General features: G+C 36.8%; 1 protein-coding gene across 1 annotated transcript in view; it reads left to right on the forward strand.

Annotated features, from left to right (window-relative positions):
* Positions 1-203: 203 nt before the first annotated feature.
* The window catches only part of LOC105046231 (ABC transporter G family member 51), a 32,408-nt gene continuing 10,107 nt past the window's right edge, over positions 204-22,504 (forward strand). Inside the window, exons 1-20 of the mRNA XM_073258729.1 lie at positions 204-638; positions 1,298-1,418; positions 2,011-2,099; positions 2,438-2,522; positions 5,237-5,399; positions 10,931-11,007; positions 11,104-11,248; positions 12,689-12,990; positions 13,063-13,344; positions 14,088-14,404; positions 14,505-14,665; positions 14,866-14,969; positions 15,070-15,226; positions 15,358-15,450; positions 15,563-15,696; positions 15,807-16,139; positions 16,391-16,681; positions 16,779-16,862; positions 18,125-18,258; positions 18,380-18,607. Coding sequence (XP_073114830.1) covers positions 286-638; positions 1,298-1,418; positions 2,011-2,099; positions 2,438-2,522; positions 5,237-5,399; positions 10,931-11,007; positions 11,104-11,248; positions 12,689-12,990; positions 13,063-13,344; positions 14,088-14,404; positions 14,505-14,665; positions 14,866-14,969; positions 15,070-15,226; positions 15,358-15,450; positions 15,563-15,696; positions 15,807-16,139; positions 16,391-16,681; positions 16,779-16,862; positions 18,125-18,258; positions 18,380-18,607 — 3,653 coding nt within the window. The 5' untranslated portion in view covers positions 204-285. The remainder of the gene's footprint in view (positions 639-1,297; positions 1,419-2,010; positions 2,100-2,437; positions 2,523-5,236; positions 5,400-10,930; positions 11,008-11,103; positions 11,249-12,688; positions 12,991-13,062; positions 13,345-14,087; positions 14,405-14,504; positions 14,666-14,865; positions 14,970-15,069; positions 15,227-15,357; positions 15,451-15,562; positions 15,697-15,806; positions 16,140-16,390; positions 16,682-16,778; positions 16,863-18,124; positions 18,259-18,379; positions 18,608-22,504) is intronic.

Raw genomic sequence — 22,504 nt, forward strand, 5'->3', positions numbered from 1 at the left:
GGGTGGGAGGGAGATTTCGGTCATTCACGCCCTCTTCAAATCAAACCGAACCACGTAAAATTCTCCATATTTCCATCCCGCAGCTCCCTCCCTCCCTCCGCTTCTTCACTCCTCTTTCTCCTCCTCTCTTATAAACCCTTTCCTTCCTTCCATTATCGTTGTTATCTAACAACCCATCCATTCGGGCCCTCTCCGTCTAACGAGTGGAAAAAAATCGCCTCGCCGTTTCCCATCCTTCGCTAGAGAGAGAGAGACAAGAGGAGATTGCTTTCTGGAGAGCTCGCGATGGCAGCTTCGAGCGGCATGGAGTACTTCGAGATCGACGTGGAGGCGTCCACGGAGCACTTCTCGAGGCCGTCCAACGCGGACGTCGTGGAGGAGGACGAGGTGGAGCTCGTATGGGCTGCTGTCGAAAGGTTACCCTCCATGAAGCGCCGCGACTTCGCCATCGTCCGCCGCGACTCCGTCTCCTCCCCTCGCGGTCGCCGAGGCGGAGCCGTGGACTCTGCTCCCTTCGAGGTCGTTGACGTTCGGAAGCTCGACCGCCGCGGCCGCGAGCGCGTGCTGCAGAAAGCCCTCGCCACCAACGATCAGGACAATTATAACCTCTTGGCTGGCATCAAAGCCCGCTTTGATCGGTAAAACAAACCACCCCGACCCTACTCTCTTCTTGTTTCTTGCTCCTCCTCCTCCTCCTCCTCTTCTCTTGATCCGTTTCTCTTGGTTGTTTTCTTGTTTTCCTCTGCTTCCGTCTCTCACGAGCGCTTGCTTCTTTTCGCATCCTTGGAACCGGATCTTGATCGCTTCTCTCTTTGTTGCTGAGATATAATAGTTTCTTGAAAAGCAAGGATTATGGATTGATCTGCTCTCCTTTTGTTCTGCATTCTATCTTGCTTATAATCATTGTTTCTGATGAATTATCTTATCGTTAATAGATCAGATAGCGTGGTTCCCCAAACAGAAAGCTTATAAAAGGAACTGGTGGCTTTTGTTTTTCATCCCGTCTGTCCTTCCTTTTTTTTCTTGTTGATACATTATCGTTCTTGAATGAGCTGTTCTCTTGGTAAATCTGGGTCACATTGATTCGAGGGTTCTGGCACGAGGTCAGCTAATTTATTGGAAGTTAGATTCCAAGAATCTGTAGTTTTGGTGCATATAATGAAATTAGCTTATGGTTGGCATGATGGTGAACAACCTTTTAAAATTTGGCCTTACTTCTTTTCCCCCCTTAGAAGTAAATCTGAGGAAATCAGCTCAATACTTTGGTATGATGATGTTCGAACTTCAAACTTAACAGGGTAGGATTGAAGGTTCCAAAAGTGGAAGTGAGGTTCCAGGGCCTGAATGTGTCGGCAAAAGTTCACACTGGTGGAAGAGCATTGCCTACTCTCCCCAACTATGTCCTCAACGCTGTTGAGGTATGTTGTTGCTCTTTTTCTTGTCAATCACCAAAGCAGTAGACCTGTGTAATGCAAAATACAAACACAGACTATGAACAAAGATACTGTTCTTTTTTACACTTTTCATTTTCAAATTTTTGATATTTGAATTTGTACTGCTACAAATTATTCATGGGAAACTGGTCCTAATTTATCAGATTTTTCTGTTGCTACATGCCAGGATTCTTTTTCATTTCATTTCTAACTAAAAAAAGGGGAAAAAGAAAAGAAGAATACATTTGCCATTTTTTCCTGGCTAAAGTGTTCATGTGAACACCATATTTATCTTTTTTCAATTTTTTCCTTTAGGATATCAAATTATTGCACCTTCCTTCTTGTTCTTGACTGTCTGATTAGGTCTGTCCAGGTTGGACCCAACATTTGGCGACCAATAACATAGGTGCAAGCTTGTGGTTTGTTATCCCACATGATGCAACCCTGCATGAAACCATTACTATGCAACCTCCCTCGTTGGTTGCCAACTGTTGCAACATTTTTTCTAGTTTTCTTCTTGTCTTAATGATTTATTATTTTAATTTGTTTACTTTTTTTTTTTTGGCGTTCAATGCAGATATTTCTCACATCCTTGGGGATACTCCAACCAAATAAACATACCCTCACCATCTTGGATAATGTTAGCGGCATTGTGAAGCCAGGAAGGTCAGGACAAAATGCTCATATCTTTCTTTTCTGCATGTCATATCTTGTAGTTTATAGCAAGAATACTATATGATCGGAGGGGTATGTAAATCGGTGCCCATAAATGGAATCTGGTCCATGCATCTCCTTGCTTGTAATAATAGTAACATGTTGCTTTGTATCTATAACACTCTGGACATTGTTCTTCCTATTTTTTTTTTTTTTTTAATAGTGTCATTGTAGGTCAACATGGTATTGCTTGAGGATAAAGCAGTCAAGACTTGGGGCTTTTATTGGTCTGTTTAATAATATATTTGATGGGTGTGTAACGTTGTTTTCCTTATATGCTGTGGTGGCAGAATTACTCTGCTGTTGGGACCTCCTGGTTCTGGGAAATCCACATTACTCTTAGCACTTGCTGGTAAACTGGATTCCAAGTTAAAGGTGATGATGCTTTTCTTCTCCTTTTATTATTGCTTTCATTCCAAATAGAGGAGAACAGAATATCAAGATAAATATGTCGCAAGTTTCTAGGTATTGTGCTAAACTTATATATACCTAATTCCACGTAGAACCTTGCATGCATCTATATTTCACTGCTTTCTGCACATAATCCTGTGACTTACGAATGTAGGAATGAGAGAGAGAGAGAGAGAGAGAAAGAGAGAGAGAGCAATGCCTCAAGTAAAGCGATAAGAAAATTCTATTAAATGATTAATCTGATATCAAACACTTATCTTGAAACTGAAATGGGAAAAATTTCAGCTGACGGCAAACACCTCTTTCGTGATGTTTCATAAACACAGCTAGACATGTAAATTCCTTATCTTTCAAGTGAACAAGTGGATTAGGGCATGTAGAGGAACCAGGTTTGTAAGTCAATAAGATGAAAACTAGCTTGCACATTTGATATGCTTCCTTTGAAATTTGACTGACTTGTCCTCTTGGCATTTGATCTCACATCATTTGGGAAAAAATTGTAGTTTAAATTTAAATTGTTAATTGGGCCCCTATAACTTGGTAATGATGATTTTCGAACCTTTTCAATTTCCTTACTAATATAGGCATTTTCCATCAAAAATAAAAAATGGTGTTTGATCTGCAATTTGTGGTTTTACTCAAGCATATGTTCACATGGATGTGCATGCCACAACTTTGTTAACTAACCAATACACCTCAAAAGCTGAAGTTGTTAGGGAAGGTGTCAATAATGTACACCAGGCCTTAACACCCCCCTCTTATGCACACAAGACCATGCATATGGACGTGCGAACAAGTCAAGAGTGACCTAAGAATGAGTCAAGAATGACTCAACAAAGAAAGAGTCAAGAGAAGAAAAGACCCAAGAAAATAAACAGGAAAAATTGGCCTCAGTGAGTATTTGGACCCATGACCTTTTGCTCTGCCATATTAACTTATTATTAGGCTCAAAAGCTTAAGTAGCTAAGGAAGGGTCAACAATGTATATCAGGCCCTAACAGGCTCCACCATCCACGATATGATATGTGATCCATTTGAACTGAGCCTTGCACAAGCTTACCTTGCTCCACTTTTATAAGTCTTAGTAGTTTTGTGGAGGTTGCACAATCCCTTGACATATCTAATTTTGTTCAACAGTTATCTGTTAAGAATGTTGAGAGTTGCCTTTGTCCAGATATTGGAATAGCTAAATTTCTGCTGTGGACATTCCCATGGATATCAACTTAAGATCACTCAATAAACGAAATCTTTGTCCTCAAAAATATCCTCAAAGATACATAAATAATCAAAACAACATCCTATCCTCTTGTATCTAATGTTTGGTTAATATTTATTCTTAAGCATTTATATACCTTATCTTTTGATTAGAAAATGGAAAATATGTGGTCGAAAGTTTGCCTAAATCTCTTTAGCTTTCAGAACATTTTTAATTAGGAAAATTAAATTTTGGTTCTTTTATACAGTCTCCTAACTCATTGTGTAAAGAAAATTTGTAATGACAAACATACTCTTTAGGGATCCTATAAGAATTCAAAATTCTACTAAAGAAGAATTAACTTAGAAAAAGAGGTAGTGGTAAATAGTGAATCTGATTCAAACAAAACTCATTGCAAAACTTTACAACAGGGAAATGATGGACAACATCATATATATTATGGTGCATAACTAACATTATGTATGCTGTAACTTATCTGTTCTAGCAACGGTTAAAGTTGTTCTTGTAAGATTATGTTTTGAATGGCGACAAGGAAGCTTCTTATTTTGCTTTGGCTTATTTGGGGTACTATGTGACTGCTGCATGTGTTCACTCTTTAGCTTAAAGGTGTGAGCTTACAATTTGACCTCCAATAGAATAGCATAAAAATAACAATCTTTATAAATAGAGAAGATCTAAGCATATAAGGCGGGCATGGTGGGTAAAAAAATGCAACAGCCTATGCATGGTAGGAGTTGCACCAAGAATTTAATGGTGCAGTGTTGTCTAAGATATCATGGGAATTTGCAAGAAAGGTATAAGGAGGCCTCAGGATGATGGTTGCAACACAGCTCTGTGTTGAGGCATCTGGAAGTAGGAGGCAGAGACCAAAGATTCAGGAGTTGAAGTTCCAAGAAAGGTTCAAACAGGCTGACATTTGCAAAGGCCAGGACCTTCATAAAAGTGATGGGTGGATAAACTTTTGTAAAGGAACCCAAATAATCAGGGTAAAACTTCATTGTTCTTTATATGGTAACTTGGAAGTTTGAACTTACATATGAAGAAATTTTGCTGGTCAACCCTGTACACCTCATCTTGTGATAGTGTATTAATTTCTGTAGTATGGCGATTGTTGGAATTTAGGGATAGTCATTGGACGTGAATGGGTCCTTCCTCTCAGAAACTTAATCCACTTTATCAACCTTCTGCTAATTTACTCCCTCAGTTCTATCTATCTCTGAATCTTCACTTGTCTATTGGAATGTGAGTTTTTTTGTCTTTCTGTGCTTGAAATCTTCCTTCTCAGAACCATTATCTGAAGATGCAAGTAATGCTAATGGCCCCAACTTTAGTATTTCTGTGATTATGGCATTATGCTGTTTGGAAGATTAATAGCTTATGTCACACTGCCCGCATCATTAAAGTAGACAACATGATCAGTTTATAAGCTCTTATTTACATCCTTTTCCCTGTTTTACATCAGAGAAGTGGAAATGTGACATACAATGGCTGTGCACTTGACAAATTCTTTGTACAAAGAACATCTGCATATATCAGCCAGATGGATAATCACATCGGGGAGTTGACTGTTCGAGAGACTTTAGATTTTGCTGCAAGATGCCAGGGTGCCAGCAACAATTGGGCAGGTCTTATGTCTAACTCCAGTTTGTATTGCTATATCAGAATTTACCTATTAAATATCTTCCTGGTATTTGTGCCTCATGAAATCTATTCTCTATACTTTTATAGTTGGCATGCTTGCCATGCACGTACAATGAGTTAAGCTGTCATGATCCTTGCTAAATTCTTTAGACTTTTCCTTCTTTCCTTCTCTCTTCTTTTCGTCTTTCAGATTTAAAATTTTTCCATTTGGTAAGAGCTTGTGCCCTCTTTGTTAATGACTAAGATGTGAGGCACATACTGTTAGATCACTATCATAAATGGTAAAAGCTCCACCAATATGGTACATATTTCCCATCACTCCTGTGAAATATGATTTTTCAGTCTTTTGATATTATCCCATAGCTATTCATTCATCAGTACACTCAGAAATATGTCTTTTTAGTCTATTTTGAAATATTCCCTGTTATTGTCGGTCTTTTCTTGATTACATCTTTGGGTTGCAAGTGAACCTTGTTCTTGCTCTCAAATTGAAAGGAACTGGAAAATGACCCCAAAGTACTCTGAATTGGGACCCATGGACAGGGTTATGATGTATCCTTATAAAAATCAAGAAGCTATTAAGTTTAAACAAGTAGAAAATAGGTATGGGATGGAGTTTTGATTTGAAGCTTGCGCACTTAGAAGGCTCTTTTTTTTTTTTTCTGCTGTTGGCATGAAGAGTTCGAGATCTTATTTCATATCTGAATGTTAGTAGTTTACTGATATAGGAGCAGTGAATGTGAGGAGAAAATAACAATGATCATGAAGAATTAAGGGTAGAAGAAAAAAAATTTGGGAAGAAGAATTAGAGAAAGAAGAAAGAGAGGCTTCTGGCTTGTTTTATTGGTTGGCTACTTACCATAATGATAATTGATAACAAAGCTTTCCCTTTTTTCTGGTGGCTGCTATATAGATCCATTATGCAATAATACCTAGTAGGGCTACATCCTTGGTCAAAACATTTTTTTCAACTTCTTCACCATAACTTGCATTGAGGCTTTTTGAGATCCCTCTTTCTTTAGCCTTTTGGTACAAATTCTATCTTGCCTTTTCAATAACATTTTCTAAAACCTTTAAAATCCATCATTAGTTCCCATCATTGAAACAGAGATGTGCATATTGTATTTGAGGATATCTGGCTGTTTTGCATTAGCATTTTCATCTAAAACGTAAGATTTTGCTAAAATATGGCAAAGTCAATTATTTCTTGTTAGTATAACTTTGCTGTTATCTGGAAAAGCAGCTAAACTTTGATAACCATTGTTGAAGTCTTCTAAGGGCATATGTACATTTCACAATTGATGCCTGTAGCTATGTTTGACTGTCATTCTCTTTGATACCAAATAGTAAACTAGGGACAATATTAGCTCACTGTGTCCAACCTTGATGCAAACTATTGCTTTATGCATACTTCACCCAGCCAGTGCAGTTTGTTTTTTTAAATAAACTTAGTTACTTATATAATTTAACTCAAGCACCTCTATCTTTCCATGTCGTATGCTTTTTCTGCATGGTTCCTTGTTTTAATTTTTATTTCATACATCATCTTTTTGTCTTTGCATTGTTTTCTCCACCATTTTGACCTACTAGGCTTTTATGCTCCTCGATACTGCTCTCATTGATGATCATCTTATCCATCAGTTATACTCTACCATCTACAATTTGCATCTGTTTTGACTGACCTGAGATGTTCTAAATCTCTCTCTCTTTCTGCTTTTTCATGACTTCTTTTTTGCATCCTTGGTTTGCTTTCTGTTTTCTATTTTTCTCGTTTCCTCAAATATCACAAAGTTTTTTAAGCTGGAGGAGGAATTATGTTTGCTGCATGATTATGGAGGTTATCCATCTCTTTAATTTATTGGGATCTTATGTTGGGTCTCTGTCATCTTTTGATCACATTGGGCAGCCGATACTTGATATGATTAACTTGGCTGCCTCTAGTTCTTAGTTCTTTGGCAGTTCGGCCTTTGGCTGATGGTATATCAACTGAATTAATTAGCAGTATCAATCTGAAACTCATTATGGTTACTTATCACATAGGTCCGTCTATGTGGAACTCAAGGAATGTGAATAGTATGGTTAGTGGTGATTGATGACCATGACTCGGACTGCTTAGTGGGGTTTTGAGTGTGACATAGGATGGTCATGGTGTTATTTCAGTTATTTGGTGAACATTCTTATCATGGAGGAATGCATGAGCTGTTTCTTATTTTAGTCTAGATATAAACAGGGTTGGTTGCTTACCTAGGAATCTGCTCAGCAAAGTAGGGTGATTGCAGCATACATGCATTTTAGTGTTGTAGACAATTGCAAAGCACTGACCCAGCAAATTTACTAGATCATGATGCAATCTTGGGCCATAGCTGACCTAATGTGTGGATATGCTGTTATCATGGTTGTCACATGGAGGAACGTATGCGAGAAATAATATGAAGGCGGGAAGTGGCAAATTGGTAATCGGGAGTTGGGAAAAGATCCAATATGGTAATCGGGAAACACAACATTATATACATACATACATATGGGAAATGATTCTAAAAAAAGTCTCAATATGGGAATCAGGAAAAGACAATATTATGTACATACATACATACATATATAATAGCATATGCATATACATATGTATATATGAGACGGATTATGCTCCTCTTAAGAGTTGTTATCTATTCTCTTGAGCTCAAAATCAGTAGGAAGGCATTTAAATTAAAGATCCATACTGTTGATCATGATACATCACTAAAGATGCTTAGAAACCAAATATCGCATATCTTTGTGGCTTTTAACCTATGCATCATATGGACACAAAAATAGATGGTTTCATTGTGTTGGTATGCTAAAATACATGATAAAGCATTTTAATCGAGAATCCATCTTATTAATCATAATCTTACATATGTTAAAGCATATATAGATTGGAAATAATAAAATTTTAATGCATAAAATGATAAAATCATAACAAAATATGGTCTTACATCATTTTAGGTTTTTAACCATTTATTTATGAATCCATTTGATGCGTAGATTAGATTTTTGATTTCTAACTATTTTAGGTACAGATCATAATCGATGGTGTGGATCTAATTTGAATACCTCGTTATTGATTTTGGACCCAAGAGAGGTATATTCAATCTCCTCTTGAGAGGAGCAAAGTACATCTCTTCTCTCTCTCCCCCCTCCCCCCCTCTCTCTCTCTATATATATAAAACTAGTCATAAAAGCCTTTTTTTAATTAATTTTCACTTATGATGTGTTATCTTATTCTTTAACCAAGTCTTTGAAAAAATAAAACAAGTGTTTCGTGTAACAAATAACTTATTAAAAAAAATTATACATCTAATTTGCAATATCCTATAGTTGATTTTCTCAATGGCATCAAATAGGATGCTATAACAAGTAGTACTGATGATCTTGTATATGTTGTATATAAAGTAGGTAGCTTCTGTATTTAGATAATTTTTTTTTTAATTTTTGTATTCCTTATCTATTAAGAGCACCCTTATTGGCTTATCTGTATCTATGCGTTTTAGGTTGGCATTTAGAAGTAGAAATAGAGAGGGGTGGGAGAGTAATATTGGCATATTAGAGTGTTTCTTTGAGTTTCTCTCGTTACTTTGTCAATGAGTTTCCCGCAAGATCTTGTCCATGTTTAGGAAACAACATGATATCACCCATGTTTAATTTTGCACCAAATTATAAGGAAAAACTATGGTGAGGGAAATCTTGAAAATTTGCACTTCTCGGAACCTACTTTGAATCGGTTTTCCAATTCAGTATCCCAGGGAACCCTTATTGGAGTGGGAATCATGTTTCCTAGCTTCTGTGGTTTTCATGGTTTTATTCTATATTGATTTGTAAGTTATTTTGAGTTATTACTAAGGAAACATGATTCTAACTCTTTGCTATGTGATATCCAGCATGTTAGATTTGTATGCTTATTACATAATGGATGTCTTGTACCTTGTTTTGGAGGTTCTTTCTAGGACCTTTATCCTGTATTTGTTTGGGGTCATGAGAGGGTGGATGGATGGGATTGGAATGATGGATGGCCTTCATTCATCGTTTGGTTCAAAAAGTTACAGGAAGGATGGATGAAAAAGAAGGGATTGTCTATCCATCCAGGCCACCAATATGCATCTTCCCAAATTGGATCAATGAAGGATGGATGGAGCATTGAAGAATGGACTTGCACACTGACAAAATTATCTCTCATTAATTTTTTGGATAAAAATATAATACTTCTTCACTTTTTCATTCATATTATTTATATATGTTTTTATATATACTATTAAATTTTCTTAGTCATTATTTTAATTTTAGTATATAATTTTCATAATTATAATTATATACTTAAATTATCTTCTATTTCTCTATTTATATTTACTATTTGTTAATTTCCTATTTGTATAATATCAATTAACTATTTAAGCTAAATTATAAATTATTTATTTATTTATATAATTAATTCGTTAATAATTAATTTATAAAATCATGTATTAAATTAAATATTTATATAATTTTTAATATAATTATAGATTATAAAGATTACAAGTTTATATATTGTTTACTTTTTTAGTATAAATAAGAATTATAAATTGATAATAATAATATTTTTATCAAAGGGTAGTTTAGTAAAAATGCTATATAAATATCATCCATTCTTCCTCTCATTCCTCCTGTACCAAACAAAGAAGGAAATCATTTCCACCCATGCTTCCATATTTCACCAAACATATGAGAGGATGAATGAAAAGTCCATCTGTCCTTTGCTCCATCCATCCTTTCTCCTCCATCCATTCTTCCTTCACTCCATCCTTCGTACCAAACAGAGGGTTCAAGCTTTTATACAAGGTCATTATGCCACCATTGCAAAGCTTATGGTCATATTGTTCATCATGTTGGAAGCTAGCTAGCTACAAGTTTTGGTAGCTTTGCTCTCAAGCAATTGTGTTAGTTGCTAATCCGTGTCTGTTGATGGATTTCGAAACTTATTATTTTTTCCTACCATCAATCAGTAGATTCTCAGTCACTTTTTTAAGTAGATGTTGGCCCATTGGAGTTGCTTCTTTTGCAGGCCTCTCCACCTTAATTTTAGCTTTCTTTTTTCAGTTTAAGTTTTGCCTCTACAGGATTCAAAATTCTTTGTTCATGGTTGGATTTTTAGTTATTGGAGCTTCCTTCAACATAATTCTTAATTCATTATCATCTTCTTTATTAAGGGTCTGTTTATTTAGATGTCAAAATTTATATGCAGTTTTGCCTTATTTGCAAATAATTTTGATTATTTTTTTCCTTTTTAGATTATCTTTTGTTCAAGGGCCATTGCTTGGTGCAATGGTAAAAGGCTTGGGCTGACAAGCGCAATGGCGCAGGTTCAAGTCTTGGGGCAGCCACCTTGTACCCAAAAAAAAAGAAAAGTTAGGTCTGCCCCCAGTCTGTAAGGACTATAGCTGGGTAATGGCCTTTCTTTTTGTGGTAGATTATCTTTTGTTCATTATTTTAATTTTCATGCATACAGAGTATTTGAAAGATCTGGTCAGGCTTGAGAAGGAAAAGAACATCCATCCAAGTCCAGAAATTGATGCATTTATGAAGGTCATTATCCATGCCCCTTGCCAACTTGCTAAATAAGATTTTCTGTTACTGTTTATTTTACTAATCACTTCTGTTGAAATATGTCTGATTAAATAGGTTGCTTCCATTGGAGGTGAAAAGCACAACCTGGCAACAGATTATGTTTTAAAAGTACTTGGTCTTGACATGTGTGCTGATACACTGGTTGGTAGTGATATGGTCAGGGGTGTCTCAGGTGGTCAGAAAAAACGAGTAACAACAGGTTATTGTCTTCAATGTTTTTGAACGGATCTTTATGCAACTGATTGCTGATATTAGTTTTTAATGTCATATACTGTCTATACAAGCCTCATACATATAGCTTTTCAATCTTTTCTTAGCTTGACTGGATTGTTTATCGAAGTCTAAAATCAGGCATTGTTACAGTTCCTAGACTGCCATACCAGGTGTGTGAAATTATCCTATTTTCAAAAATTGTTTTCTGAGAACATTTTAATTGGTGAAATCTTATCCTTAACTATCTTCTAACTTGGACTCTTTGGATTGGAACTTTTCTTCTAGACAAAAAAACCAATTCCATGACTAATCATAAGAGTCTTTGCTGCTTATCCTGATTATTTGAAGGTTGGACTAAAACAAATATTTGCTCATGCTAAGAGATACCAAGACCTGGCAAAAGTAAGAAGAGTGTGTGATTTAGAGTTTGGCTGATTACTGATTAGCTACTATCAAACACTACCCATTATAGAACCACATAAGAGTTTACACTTCACATCATAAAATTTTATGCTTAGTAATTCAATGGTGGTTAAATCTTTTATCCCTGTTGATCAATAATCCAATGAGCCCTAGCATGCATCCGCTCCCTAGTTTCTGCTTATGATTAAAGATAGACCATGAGACCTAAAAAAAAATGCAATAGGCTCATTAATCAATGATTCATCATAATCATAATCATTGAGCCTTTTCCCAACTATTTGGGTTGGTTTTATGGATTCTCATTTGCCAAGTATTACCATTTAGGGCCAATGCACCTTCAAACACATGCTAGTGTAGGTATAACCATGACACTTCTGCTTCTCTGTTTAAATCACATATCCATATCTTCTTATATAACCTTCAATGGTGCTTTAGTTTAACATAACCTGAATTGCTGGTCCAATCCCACAGAAATAGGAGCAAAACTGAAATCCTCTCAGATCTACTACAAATGCAGGACAAATGCTTGGTCATAGCATTGTTTTTAAGGAAACAAAATAATCATAGGCTTGTTCTACCCATTAGTCTGGGCCTGAAGTTGTAGTTTCTTCTTTTGGCTATAAGCCCTAGTCTTTACATAACAAAACAATATCTCTGTGTTTGTATAGTACATTGAATGTTTTAAAAAATCATTACATGCTTCTGTAAAGTTTCCCTTAATGTATGAAATATATCTATTTCCAAATATTATATGTCTTAATGTGTAAGTTATTTGGTTATAACCTGGATCTAGCTATAATATAAAAAACTCTCCAACCTCCAATCATGCTTTGCTTACAATATGTAAACAATTTCTTCTTATGCAGAAACATAAATTCTAGTATGATTTTCATGCCATATTTAAGTGTATATAATATGTTGCATATTGTGATTTTGTTATCTTCTTTGGTATTTTCTTCCGCAAAAGCCACTATACTCAATTTTACCATGTATCTAAATGCAGGAGAAATGATAGTTGGACCAAGAAAAACCCTTTTCATGGATGAAATATCTACAGGACTTGACAGCTCTACTACGTATCAAATTGTGAAGTGCATGAGGAACTTTGTTCATCAAATGGAGGCAACCGTGCTGATGTCTCTTCTGCAGCCTGCACCAGAGACATTTGATCTTTTTGATGACCTTATACTATTATCTGAAGGACATATTGTCTACCAAGGTCCCAGGAAACATGTCCTTGAGTTCTTTGAATCAATGGGCTTTTCCTTACCGCCTCGCAAAGGAGTAGCAGACTTTCTTCAAGAGGTATCTTTCTCATATTGATTTAAATATTTATTTACAGAATTTTATTTTTTTAAAATGACTTCTGTGCTTCAGGTTACCTCTAGAAAGGATCAAGCCCAGTATTGGTCTGATCGTTCAAAGCCCTATTCATTTCTTCCTGTTTCAAAAATTGCTGAGGCATTCAGGCAGTCTGAATATGGAAAATTTGTAGAATCCAGTCTCTCTTTTCCTAATGATGAAACAAAATTTCTCCCATCTGCTCTTGCCAGCACGAAGTTTGCGATATCAAAAAGAGACCTTCTAGGAGCATGCTTCTCTCGGGAACTGCTTCTTATCTCTCGACATCGTTTCCTGTACATTTTTAGAACATGTCAAGTATGCTTCAATAATTTTTTTCGAATTTCTCATGTTTTTCATGGATTCTTAAAGAGTTAAGATAAATCTGCTTTGCATGTAGCATGCTATGGCACTGAACATTCACTCATGGCACATGTCACAGGATTCTACATTCTTTGATGTATCTTAGCATCCAGAAAGATAACAAATGAGGTGATGATGAGTCCAGAGCAGACTTGAGCCAAATATAAGAACTATATCAGAAATAAAGTGCCTTTTGGTTTAAATTGGCAGCAAACTTCAGTTATATATAGACGATCAAGCATGAATTAATGTGTGTATTCGTGCTGTTATGATAATGTGTGAATATCTTTTACATTCAAAGGCTTCTGAGAGTCCATTTCATATCTAAAGATGTTAGCATTTGAGAGTAAGACATACTGCTTATAAAGATAGTACGATATATATTATGACCTTGAAAATGATCTGCTCCTTAATTTGAACTTATATTGTTATTTGTGGACCTTATCACAGAATACATAATAATGGCTTAATCTTCAAAATTATTTGAGTGAGTTCATTAACACAGATGAGGTTCTTTAATATTTGGGAGTAGATCATGGAAACCAAATTTGCTTCATTGCAGACATTTAAAGAGGCTCATTTATTGAACATCTTCTACTTCCACATTGTGTACAACTCTTATTCATTTAACTTGGAAGTGTTTTCTGCCCACGTTCGTTTATTATTATGTCATAATTGTTGCTTGACATCTGATGCAGGTTGCATTTGTGGGAGTCATCACATGCACAATGTTTCTCCGCACAAGGATACATCCTGTTGATGAGATAAATGGAAATTTGTATCTTTCCTGTTTGTTTTTTGGATTGGTGCACATGATGTTCAATGGATTTTCTGAGCTTCCAATCACTATAGCCCGACTGCCAGTTTTCTATAAGCAAAGAGACAATTTCTTTCATCCCGCTTGGGCTTTTTCAATTCCTAGTTGGTTATTACGTATTCCTTACTCCATTGTCGAAGCTGTTGTGTGGTCTTGTGTAGTCTACTACACAGTAGGGTTTGCGCCAAGTGTTGGGAGGTATTCTTATGTTCTTTTGTCTTTTTGTTCATGTCTTTCCCATTAATTTTGTTAGGTAATTTTGTCATAGTTTGTATTTAACAATATATTTTACCTTCAGGTTTTTCCGCTTCATGTTTTTACTTTTTTCCATACACCAAATGGCACTGGGTCTTTTCCGGATGATGGCATCTGTTGCACGTGATGTGATTATTGCCAATACATTTGGATCCTTTGCAATATTAGCTATATTTTTGCTGGGGGGATTTATCGTTCCAAAAGGTTAGATTTGGTGATCTGAAAATACGATGAATTGGTGATCTGATTGTATTGGTTCATTTTTTTTCTGAATGAATTGTTTGATGGTCCTCTCTGTCATCCACCTATTGCAACATCAATAGTGCTATTTTTCATGTATGTAACTAATAAAATTTCCATCTTTCCTTTTAGTGGTAGTTTTCTCACTAGTTTCATTGTTGCAGATGCAATCAAACCATGGTGGATTTGGGCTTTCTGGATTTCTCCATTAACGTACGGACAACGTGCAATTTCAGTTAATGAGTTCACTGCCTCTAGATGGAAAGAGGTGGGTATCTTTTTTCCCCACCCTTCTCTCTCATTAATTATCATTGAAATAATCATGAGACTTAATTGATATTCTTATTACCTATGCTGTTCGATGACAGAGATCTACTTATGGAATTGATACAGTTGGGAACAATGTTCTCCATTTACATGGTCTGCCCACCCAGAAGTACTGGTATTGGCTTGGTGTTGGTGTTTTATTAGCATATTCTATTCTTTTCAACATTTTGTGCACCCTTGCCTTTGCATACCTTAACCGTAAGTCAAATATTTTTTAAATTTCCCAGCAGTAATATACTTATAGATTATATGCCTACTTTGTATCCCATTGTGCTTTAGTTTCATTTTCACTTGATAGAATTTCTTACTTCTTTTTGATGTCATCAAAGCACTGGGAAGGGCACAGGTAGTGATCCCATCTGATTCTGTAGAAAAGAAGGATGAGGTTGATTTAGGCACTAACTCTGAAATGAGATCTAAAGGTGATCTCCTGTTCTAGCAGATGCATTCTATAGCTCATGTTTATATTGTAAATGTTCCTGGACCCTTTTTGCTTTCATTTTAAATAGCTAGTGGAACTCCTGGTGATTGCAGTACGAAGTAACATGTCTGAGTCATCTCAAACAACAACTTTGGAGGGAAGTACCCTGAAGAGAGGAATGATTCTTCCCTTCCAACCATTATCCATGACATTTCATAATGTCAATTACTTTGTTGATATGCCGAAGGTTGATAGCTAATGATTGTTTATCTTGCTTGATGTTAAGACAGATGATTCTTTGAGAAGCAATGTTAAGACATGTAATATTTTGACAAATTATCCCCTATAAAATCATAGGAAATGAGATTGAAGGGAGTTCCAGAAACACAGTTGCAGCTACTGTCCAATGTGAGCGGAGTGTTTAGACCACACATCTTGACAGCATTGGTTGGTTCAAGTGGAGCTGGGAAGACAACACTTATGGATGTGCTTGCTGGGAGGAAGACTGGTGGATATATAGAGGGTGATATAAGAATATCTGGGTATGTAAAAGAACAAAGCACCTTTGCTAGAATATCAGGATATGTTGAACAAAATGACATACATTCACCTCAAGTAACAGTGGAAGAATCTCTCTGGTTTTCATCAAGTCTTCGCCTTCCCAAAGAAATCACCAAGGAGAATAGACTTGTTAGTTTCCAATACTATAACTTCTTCTTTTCCATTATTTTACTTGAGGTTCACCGTCTTGGTACCAGCCCCTCTACTAGTACCACCCTATTACAGTGTTGGTATGCAGTACAGTACGTGATGGCGAGGCGTATCGAGTATCGGTATGGTATAAGACTGTGTACTAGTTCGGTACTGGTATGGTATGGTACCGACTGGTATGGCAAACCTTGATTTTACCTTTAATGTGTATCTGAAATCCTTCCCTGCAGGCATTTGTTGAGGAAGTGATGGCTTTAGTAGAGCTTGATGATTTGCGACATGCATTGGTAGGCTTGCCTGGAAGTACTGGCTTATCTACAGAACAAAGAAAACGTCTTACCATTGCTGTGGAGCTAGTCGCAAATCCTTCTATTATTTTTATGGATGAACCCACGTCTGGATTAGATGCACGTGCTGCAGCCATTGTGATGCGTACTGTTCGCAACACGGTTGATACAGGAAGAACTGTTGTTTGCACTATACACCAACCTAGCATTGATATATTTGAAGCATTTGATGAGGTTATAAACCATTTAGTTTTTGTATATATTGTAATTGTCCGCTATGATACTTCTTCCAAACATTTTTTTTCTTATCACCTTCTTTACTCTGGCGCAGCTTCTTCTTATGAAACGTGGAGGCCGTGTCATATACGGAGGCTTGCTAGGTGTGAACTCACAAAGGATGATTGATTACTTCCAGGTAGCATTGTATATGATCTCCTCCTCCATATACATCTCTCCTCCACCCACATGCGCACCCACACAAACAGAAACCACAAGCACCATTACCACCTCTCCCACTTCCCTTCATTCCTTCTGCGTAGAGCAATAGGTTTTCCTTTAGTTATTCAGTTATGTTTTTTCAAGGAAAAGAAATCTTCTGTAATGAAAATAGCACCTTCAGTGATGAGAAGTCTAATGCCCTGCAATTCTACAGTCAGATGCATCTTGTGTTTTTTCAAAATTTTAACAGAAGATGCATGCTACTTTCCCCCCATTTTTAATTTGTATAAAAGCTGCCTGATTCAAAATTAAAAATCTGATTTTAAATAGGTATAGATTGAATGCTCCTTTTATTCCTCATGTTTACTCTATTTTGAACATGACTTCCAAACATCAAGAAACTACTGCTTGCTACACATACATACATACATACACACATGCATGCATGCATACATATATGTAGGAATATATTTGAGTGTGTATAACAACACTCGTGTTTATCTTATCAGTACATGTACTATGACTCATGCATTTAAATGAGAGAGTTTTCAGTGTCGGGAAGTTGCTGCCTGCCATACATGAGAGTTCTAGACATTTTCTCATTTTTGCATGATCCCTAACCTATTATTCTATTTAATAGTTTTAACCTACAGCCTGGATGGGCCAAATCTTGTCCACAGATATTGCATTTTCTAAACCTGCTGCATAATATTTCTGGCCTTTTCTTTCATACACTGGTTTTTTGCTTGTTTTCTAAGCCAATATATTTCTACAAGTTGTTAACTTTCCATCTGTTGAAACATATGGCATAGTCTAATGAGCAACCTTTTGTGCTTTGTGCTTTTGCCTAATAGGTTTGCATAGGCTTTCTGACTTTTGAATATTTTCATAAGTGTTATGTCCCTCACTCTGCATCCGGAACTTCATATGCTTTGATCCATTTTATACTTCAGTCTGCTGCATCCTGTATTATTCCTGGAATGGACACCTTCTAGGCTTCTACCAATATGCCGTGTGCTAGCATTATGCCACTGTTATGGTTAAAAAAGCTACTTTGAATCAAATTTTGTATCTTCTTTTCTCCTGTTAGCTTGACACAGTGAATAATTAAGGAGAACGGTAGTGTTGATAGATCAAGACACCTATATGATTAGACATGCTAATAAAATGTGACATCAAAACTTGATATTTATTTATTCTGAATGATCCATTTAATATGTAATTGTCTCGTACATACAGGAGATTCCTGGAGTTCCTCCTATCCCAAATGGTTATAATCCAGCAACTTGGATGGTGGAAATTAGTACACAAGCATGTGAAGAAAGGCTTGGTCTAGACTTTGCTGCCGTATACAGAAACTCGAATCAATTCAGGTGAGTATTGATGTAGTAAATTGAAAACTTTGCAATGAGGTCTTGTCACCCTTTTCTTTCTTTTTTTTTTTTTTTTGCATTTGGCCATGGACAAGTGAAAATACTTAATTCGTTGCCTTAGGGAAGTTGAAGATTTGATTCATCAATTAAGCACTCCAATTGCTGGAACAGAGCCGCTGAAATTCTCCTCAGAATTTTCACAAGGCACTATGACCCAATTCAAAATCTGCTATCTGAAGCAAAATCTTGTATATTGGAGAAGTCCACAATATAATGCCGTGCGCTTATTCTTCACCACGATTTCTTCTTTGATATTTGGAACTGTGTTTTGGAATGTTGGTTCAAAAAGGTAGTCCAATTTTCATCCATTTTGTTTTATGCATTTCTTGTTACAGCTCAAATGATTGCCTACAATTTTTGCTTAGTCCACTTGATTTTTTTTGTTTCTTTAAATGCTCTATCTACTTATTCTTGAGTTCTTTCTCCTTCTATTAATTCTTCCTTTAAATACTATTAATAATGCAAGGATGAGATTCTGTCAACTGATAATATTTCCCATGATTTTTTCATAATAATATAAACTTGCCTTGTCCCCTTCTTTTTGGGTTTAGCTTATATTATTTTTCACCATTCTGTCTAGGGATTTGCCTTCTACAGATGGAAGTTTAGTCTTGCATAGCTTTCATCTCAACCAACCCCAAGGGATTTTACAAGCCTTCTTCTCTTTTCCAATTTTACCATGCAAACCCCAGCTCTTCCGACCAAGGCACCTTATTTGGTAGTAATGCATGCCATATCCTCCATGTCCTTACCTTGAGTAAACCTCCTAAGTACTTTTTTCTAACTCAATCCTTGCCAAGGTTCAAAATACTGATAATTGATATCATATTAACCAAAGGAGGGTAGGACATGTGCTGTTTTGAAAATCATATTGACAAAGGGATCAATAAGTATGCATAAATGATGCACCAAACATCCTCAGTACATCCTTTTTTGTCCTCCAAATTCTGATATTGGATTTTTTTTTTTTTACCATACTTGCTTGTCAAAGTGCATATGTTTTTAAGAAATAAGTTGTATCAATTTAGTTGCTGTAGTCAAAACTTTTTTCATGTGCTGAAGTCCTAAACATATGTAAATATCACATAACATGACATAAGTTGCAACCTAAAGTACATTTCAAAGATATTTTTGTTATAACTAATCCTGAAATCTTGGATTTGTGCTTTAGGGCATGAATCTAGTGATTAAATAAAATTTAATATCTATTTGGTGGAGTTTCCCCTAGTTTTGCCCTGTAGTCAGATATTAGTGGTCCAATTATTGATGAAATGTTTTAGAGAAATACATGGAAAAAAATAAACTAGTTCTAAGTTAAACATGGTTTTAGATTAGTTAATCCAATGTGAAATACCTATGAATTTGTCCCTTTTTCCTCTTATGTTCACATTCAAATGATTGAAAACAAGAGAAATCTACTCTTTAACCCACTTCTTGAGCCCTTATGTACTGCTCAATTCAGGAGCAATCCAAGATTGATATTGGACAAACTGCCTTCCATCCATCCCTAAAATGGTCGATCCATCCTTGGTTTGGGAGAGTTGGAAGTGGCTTGGACTTTGGATGGTTTCTACTTGATCCAAGCCTCCATATATCAACCAGAGTCCACCTATATCAAGAGAGCTTCGGTATTTAAAGGATCATTGAACTGACTCGAACTGGGCGGTTTGGCCCCTATTGAACCGAAGCTACGCTGATGGTTTCACAATGCAAGTTGGTTTGGGTTATGAAACTCCCCCCTTGCAATGGTTTCTCTCGATTGTGCCCTAGTTCGCTCAAAACACTCTTTCTTCGATGCTGATCGAGCCTGTCAAGGGTTCCAGTTGTTGCTATTGATGACATAAAACCCCCTTCTATCTTCTCTCTCTCTCTCTCTCTTATTCCCTCTCCCCACTCTCCAATAGTGATCATCTTGGCGGATATATACCTCTTGATGGTGCTCTACTATAGCTAAATCTCCATGGCCACCTCGAGCTTTGAGGTGTACCTGGTGGAGCTGTTTCCTTAGTCAGCACTTTCGGTCTCCAATGGGCAAAGGTCCACTTCCTTGGCCAGCTCCAGGGCCTTGAGTTCATCGCCTTCGATGCCCCTTCTCTCTCTCTCTCTCCCCCCTCCCTCCCTCTCTCTCTCTCTTCCTCTCCTCCTCCCCCTCTTTATGGACCCTTCTCTCTCCTACTGGTCTAGAAAACCTTGCTTGGTATCATACATTTCGACGAGTATGTGCGAAATTGCTAGTATTCAAACTTTGATCCCTGCCAAATGCTTATTTGGACATTTATTTCTACAACACTTCTAAGCTATTGCCCAATTTATCACTCTACAATTCAATAATCCAAATTTGTGAACCTTATTATTATCTTTCTTTTTATATTCACTAAACATGCTTCGATCACATAACATACTAGGGCACATTTCTACATATTTATCCTTGCATAGTTTGTCTAGATTTCTTTATCTAACTCTTATTGGCTAGAGATTGATAATCATTAATTTAAGTTTTCACACCATATCATTGTTTAAGTTAATTAGTGTTCGCATACATCAGTAGAAATTTCTAGTTAATTTTAGCAATTGTATGTGCTTGCCGGCACTTAAAACCTTGTGATGTGCCTCTCACAACTTTCACCAAATTATCTTGCATCTTAACTTATGCTATCTCTAAGACAATAAAGATCACTTATAAATATTTTTCTATCTAAGTTTTTCCATAGTTTGTAATAATCATGTTGAGCATTTGTAAGTCTATAAATATGCTAACTTTTTACATTCAACATGAATTTATCATTTTTGATAACACCTATGAAGGATGATTCTAAGGGAATAAGCACCATAAAATGATTGTTCTAAATTATTAGAATACATTCTTTTGTAGGATTCTGCATATCTTAAATTGCTAACAAACTTGTTTACATGGTACCAACACCCTTGGTGGGAGAATTCCTTAATTCAATCGGGAACCATTAAGGTTGCATTTGGTGCATTGCCAGGCAGTGGTAATTTGGATTATCTGGTAATCTGGATTACCTACAATCTGGATAGATTGCCAGTAATATTGATTACTGTGTTTGGTACACGCAGGTAATGTTGTAGTAAAATTACTGAAAATCTTAATTGACATATTTGGTATGACAATCAGATTACTGGTAATGTAACATCAAAATTTTAAAATACCCTTATTATTAGTTTAGCATTTTAAAATATTTATTTAATTTTTTAATGATAAAAATTGTTGTATGAAAAAAATATTTTTTAATTAAATAATCAAATTATTTATTTTTTTATTATTTTTTAATACTTATTATTATTATTTTTGTTACTTTTATTTTTATTTTTTTTCCTTCTTCCCCCGCACGCCACACCCCGACCCTCCCTCCCTCTCCCCCCCACCCTCGGCCATCCGACACCGCCACTCGGCCGTCGTGCCTTCAGTACCGCCCCCGACTGTCCGTGCCTCCTCCCACCCTCCCACACTGCCTCCTGGGCCCCCAGTGAATCCGCACTCCATGCCTCTGGTAGTCGCCTCCATCATTGCCCTCACCCACCGGCGTTGCCGCCCTCACCCGCCCCACCAGAGGCCATGCCGGTGGAAGAAGGCAGCGAGGGTCAGGAAAGAGATGGCTGGCCGGCTGTCTCCTCTTTCCACGTGCAGTCATTCCCTTGAAACCGCTGGATCTCAATAGACCGGCGGTTTCCCCTTGATTGCCGGTGGTTGCCATCAAGGAGACGGCGGCGGCTTGTCGATCGGCTGGTTTTCGGCCACCACTGGCCGGATTTTGTAGAGGAGGGTGCTGGTTTTGGCCCCCCTCTTTTCGTTGCCCATTGTGAGGAAGAAGACCGTGGGATGGGTGGTGGCGGCGGGAAGGACGATAATGAGGGCCACGATGGTGGTGTAGGAGGCGGCCCTGCCGCCAGAGGCACGGGCGAGCGACGAGTGGTGCCACGTGGGAAGGGGAGAGGGGAGAAGGGCAGTTTCATCCAGAAATTTTATTGCAAGATTACCAAAGTAATGGTAATCTGGATAGTCATCTCTTTCCTTGGTAATCCAGATTACCTCATGAGGGATAATCTGGATTATCAATCCAAAAAACATACCAAACATGATAATTTGGTAGGGGCCCTTTCAATTGCTAGCAATCTGGATAGATTGCCAGCTACCAAACGTAACCTAAGAGTTGTAGCCAAAAAA

The sequence above is a fragment of the Elaeis guineensis genome, chromosome 5 (genome assembly GCF_000442705.2).
Source record: "Elaeis guineensis isolate ETL-2024a chromosome 5, EG11, whole genome shotgun sequence".
Taxonomy (NCBI): Eukaryota; Viridiplantae; Streptophyta; class Magnoliopsida; order Arecales; family Arecaceae; genus Elaeis; species Elaeis guineensis.